Source organism: Nelumbo lutea, chromosome 1 (genome assembly GCF_056320005.1).
Source record: "Nelumbo lutea isolate HS-2025 chromosome 1, American lotus-T2T, whole genome shotgun sequence".
Classification (NCBI taxonomy): domain Eukaryota; kingdom Viridiplantae; phylum Streptophyta; class Magnoliopsida; order Proteales; family Nelumbonaceae; genus Nelumbo; species Nelumbo lutea.
In genome coordinates, this window is record NC_142684.1 from 164,135,498 (window position 1) to 164,140,831 (window position 5,334).

General features: G+C 40.5%; 1 protein-coding gene across 4 annotated transcripts; it reads right to left on the reverse strand.

Annotated features, from left to right (window-relative positions):
* Positions 1-237: 237 nt before the first annotated feature.
* Positions 238-5,104, reverse strand: LOC148878884 (ethylene receptor 2-like). Of its 4 annotated transcripts, none has more exons than XM_088960256.1 (3): positions 3,809-5,104; positions 2,202-3,521; positions 238-961 (listed from the first exon to the last, which is right to left on the reverse strand). In XM_088960256.1, exons 1-3 carry the CDS (start codon positions 3,881-3,883, stop codon positions 425-427), a joined length of 1,932 nt encoding a protein of 643 aa, XP_088816382.1. In that variant the 5' UTR covers positions 3,884-5,104; the 3' UTR covers positions 238-424. The 4 variants fall into 4 exon arrangements, with proteins under 4 accessions (XP_088816382.1, XP_088816379.1, XP_088816378.1 ...); XM_088960253.1 differs by having other exon boundaries at positions 2,202-3,526; XM_088960252.1 differs by having other exon boundaries at positions 3,801-5,104.
* Positions 5,105-5,334: the final 230 nt, after the last annotated feature.

A 5,334-nucleotide genomic window follows, 5' to 3' on the forward strand; every position in this document is an offset into this window, starting at 1 on the left:
CTTGATGACATTAATTTTGCACCATTTTTAAACCATTCATGCCTAAAAGGTCCTTCAATTGAACCGCCCATTTGAATGCAAACATGCAGTTTTACATTTTAAATCCCTTAAGTTGGTCTTCGAAATGCTTGCCTCATTACACTGCAGTTGCTGTTAAAATTATGAAGTATCTCTCAAGGACATAAATTACTAGATGGATGTAATGGATAGTTGTGATTAACTTTGACTATTACCATGTTTCATCAAAGAAACCAAGGGAGCTAATTTTTTTTATGCCATTTCAGGATTGAAGGCTACATCTCTTTTCCAGAATCTGGAGGAGAAAAACATAAATGTGGCTATTTCAATTATTTGGCTGACACCCCAGACTGTCAGAAAGAATATTGGAAACCAGAAGTGAACAAGTAATTTACAATTTCTGTCTTCACACACCTTTGCTTGCCTGTTGCAGGACTCTCCGGAGCTCATCTGCAATTCCTTGCAACAGAACTGGTTTTCGGATGACACCATTTATTCCCACCTGCAAGCATCTTTCCCACACATCTTCATCTGCACTAGACGTCAAGACCACAATCAATGGCCAACTCCTGCTCCGGAACTTTCGGATTCTCATTGCAACCTCAAAGCCATCCATCTCAGGCATGTCGAGGTCCAAAATAATGATTTGGAATGAAGTTCCAGAGGGTCCCAGAGCAGTAAGGCATTCAAACCCAGATGAAACAGAAGAAACTTGGCAGCCCAACTTCTCAAGCAGTTTCCGTGTTACAGCTCTATTGATATCATCATGATCAGCTAAAATAACTTGAAGGCCCCTGAACTCTGAAGTTAGTTTCTCTGATGATCCACCTGGTTCGAAGATGCCTCCTCCAATAGATGGTTGGAGTTGGAACCTGAGGATTAGTGTCATGCTTTGTGCAAAACCAAGAGTGTTTGCAACTGCCCAGATGTTCCCTTGCATCATCTGCAGATTGGTTTCAAGACCCAAGATATTAAGTTCTGAAATATAGAAAGTGAAAATAAATGCCATGGCAAGCAAGAAGTGTCTCATTTTCCATTTAAAAGCATAAACACCTTAGATTTTAACCAATAATGTGGAATAACCAAAGGAGTTTTCACTGCATTCAAAAGGTTCAAATTAGGAATATGGGAGTAATTCCTTGTAATGCTGACTGCAGATATACACACACACAAACACAAAAGGCTCGATGGTAGAGAAAGATTATAAAAATTGAAATTCTCAGAAAGTGACACTATTACTAGTCATTACAAGCAGATACACCCTATAACAGTAAAGACAATTTTAAAATTCTTACTACCCACCTTATATAGATATAAATTGGGATATTAAATAAAAAATCAGGGCAAATTCTACCCCTGCAGTTTAACTATTAGCATTGTAATTACATATACAAGATTCTTTTCACTGTGGACTTACATTTATAACATTTTTTTGCTAGTCACAGAATTTACATATAGTAGTGCGCAATCTTTAGGATTGAGTAGTTTAGGCTCAGTTTGGAAGGAGTACAAACACAAATATGTAGAGCGCAAAACCTTACATTTTGTATTATTTTATATGTATTTGTACTGTACATATTTGTATTTGTACTCCTTCCAAACTGAGCCTTGGTGGAAAAAATGCTAACAACAAATGACCTTTAATCATTTACATGATTAGTCAATTTAAGGTAAAATGTGCAATTAAAATTTCATATGAGATTTTGAAAATACACTTCAATTCATGAGTTCCAAATGGTAATAGTAAAAATTTAGGAGATAATTCAAAAAATAAGAAATGTTCAAGGTAGACAATGAAATTTGTCCAAACAGCTATTTTTAGCTTATCCTGTTTAAGGCACCATCCTCTAAGAGAATAAACTCCTGTTGCTCCAAAAGCTTGCGAAACTATATGTTGTTTTCTCAATAAAATGGAAAAAATTGCAATTATAATGCCATTAGACCTCCAAATTTGAATGATTCATAATTCCAATGATGTAGATGAGTAATCAGTTACTCATCCAAATAAGGCTACTCATGAAGCAGAATATTAGCTATATGGTTTTCACATGTTGAAATCATGGTTTTTTTATTACTATTTTCATCTGGAGCATAACTTCACAACTTCCTATTCAAATTAGAAGATTTTAAGCCCCTCATTTGTATGGATAAAACAGAATAGAGGCAGGGGATATAGTTTTTACCTGCACAAGTTTTTTGCACATACTGAAGCTCAGCCCTACCTCAATTCCCTCACTGCTGTGTTTCCTACTTGTGGGTTGTAGAGTTGATACAGAGCCCTCTGATTTAGAACCACCATTATTTATGTCAATTTCAAACTTTATATAGGCATACCCATCAGATGAGCTTGGTCTCCACATTGACCATTTCTGATCATCCCTGCCCATATTTCCATTTTCCTGAGAGACATGGAATGTCATAGATCCTCCTCCATTACACCCACTAAGAAGATTCCCAACCATATGCAGGATCACCTGAAAAACTCTTCTCTCATCACCAATCACTCGATCAGACACTGATTTCCCAATGACAATGCTGAAAGAGAGGCCATTATAAACACATAGACACCTGGCAAGGCAAGCTGCTTCTCTGATCATTGAATGCAGCCGAAAGGATCTCATCTCTAATGGAAACCTTCCTTTATCCGCAGTTGAAATCTCCATTATATCATTAATCAATGTTGAGAGAACATTGCTGGTCTTTAGCATTGATTCAACAATGATTTGTTGCTCACTGCTCAGATTCTCATGTTGCATCACTGAAAGCAGCCCCAAGATGGAGTGCATTGGCCTCCTCATCCCGTGGCTCATCACCTTCTGAAATGAGTTCCTAGCTTGGCTTGCCATCACTGTATTCTCCCTAGCCTGTTGCAATGCCCGGTTCTGCTCTGCCAGTTTCTCTCTCATGTGCTGAGACTCTTCAAGAATTGCAGCATGGGACAGTGCAACAGCTACCTGATCAGCAACCACCTTAATTATCTCCAATTCATGGTCACTCCAAATTCTAGTATCAGATGCTGGAAGAACCAAAACCAGTATTGCATAACATTGCTGTATTAATTCAGGTGTTCCTCCTTTGAAGTCTGACACCCGCAACATGGGCATCCGTATTGCAGCCACCGCACCCGGCTCACCAGAACCACCGCTGCTTGCAAGACCGAGAGATGAACCCGGCATCAAGATCTTCACTTCCTTGTAATCCTTAATCTCCCTTATATCTGGATCGTTTATGGGGACAGTAGGACGAGAACTCCTCCCTATCAACTCGTGGGTCAAGTTCATCTCTGTTCTGATCTCGTTGGGCATCCAAATCGCACAGTTCTGCAGTCCCAAAGTATTAGAAAGCTCAACCAGAGTGGTATACAAGATGGTATGCCTATCCAATGACTTCCGAATCTCTTGCGTCAGCATTCGAACATGGCGGCCAGCTTCCTTCTGTCTGATCATCCTATCAACCTCTCTGTCAAGCTCCCATGCCTTCTTCTTCAAGAAAAGCTCTCTCACCTTAACTTTAAGAAGCAGAGGAATGAGAGTTACAAGGGTGATTGCAGTTGCACAGGAAACCAGAGCAGTGAGAAATTTGAAGATGGTAAGCGCCAACATTAGCTGGAACGTGTGTGGGGCATAAGTCCAGCCATTGATCAAATGGGTCATCCCACAAAGGACTATAAAGGCGATGAACTGAACCAGGACCCATTTGAATGGGACGTTGGAGCAGCTAACGAAGTAAAGGAGTTCGATAGGGATTGAAAAATAGGCTACAGCGATAAGGAAATCACTCACTCTCTGACCTTGTAGGATGTTATCCACACTCCAGAAGCCCTCGTCGTCGCAGTTGCAGCGTGGGAATCCACTATCCATTGCATAAACAGAGAAGAAGAGAGAAGAAATCAACAGCCCAGTGGCTAATGCTTTCAACATTGATTCTACGACCTGCGACTTCAATCCACTTTGTGGCGAAAGTTTCAGTCTTTTAACAATCCGACAGAGGTGGCAAAGGGGGAAACCTCCCAGAGCTAAAACCCTAGAACCCAAACATCAAGATCTATTCCCGTACCAAAAATTCCAAACGAAACCACGAAAAGAAAAAAAAAAAAAAGAGAAAAAACCAAAATTAAAAGAAATCCATTTGCCAGGTCTCAAGATCTAAAATACCCAGAATCCCAAAGCCTCCAAAGACCAAAATTGAAAATTTCCGCTTCCTCTGTTTTTCCTCTTCTGTTAAATTCTGTTTATCTACCTTTTTCTTGCAAGATATATATATATTTTTTCCATCTTCAGTGTTTACTTATGATAGCGGAGTTGAAGAGCACGAGATCTCTACAACTCACGACACCATAAACAAAAATCGCCAACAAAAAGAATGCGAAGGACCACTGATACCGACCTTTAAAAGCCCAGATACCAGCACCAGAAATGCAAGGCAACTAAAAGCAGTACCTAAAAAAAACACACACTCCCGTGGCAAATGGAAACAAGATTTCAATGAAAACACCTTCGGATCTTTCTTTCTTTCCTCTTCTTCACGAGCCAACCTTTAAGCTTGTAAAACACTGGTTGATTTGGACGGTTTTCAGTAGTAGCTTCGCCACCTGCCGCCTTATCCAATCACGCAACGTATAGAACACAGAAACCACCAATCTCCAACGAGAGCAGCAGAAACAGAGACAACAACGATAAGAAGACTCAAGACCCCTCTCCCTTCTCCTCCACCTCCTTCCTCCAAGAAAAACAAACCCAGTGTCGGAGCACAACCTACAAAACCAGTGTCGTGAACACCACCCTCCACCAACCTGGTTCTTCGGACATAAAACCGGCCATGTTGCGCCGTGTAGTCCGCTGAAACTAAGCAGAGGAGGAGGAGAAAAGCGGTTTTGGGTTCTAGGCTCTTTCTGTAGTTCATAGCAGAGCAGATGAACCGAAAATATCAGATTCTCCTACTGTTCTCTTCATTTCTTATTATCCTCTTTTTTCAAAATTTCAACCAACGCATCTGACTTGAACGTGGCAACTTGGACACCGGAGGCTCTAGGCTTCATACAAGCGATATAGAAGAGGGGGGGAGGGGGGCAGCCGCTCGTGGTCGTCTGTTTGAGAGAAGAAATAATGAAAAACGTAAAAGTATATATAATTCTAAAAAATGAGGGAAGGGAGAGAAGAGCTGAAGAAGGAGAATTAGAGTGGGACTCACAATGTAGGACCCACATGAAAGCATGAAGCGAACCTGGACTCCCTTAGCTCTTCGTCCTCGTCAGATCAGAAGGACTCGTACCCAGAAAAAGAGATATTATTATTTATTTTTTCTTATTTCAGAGAG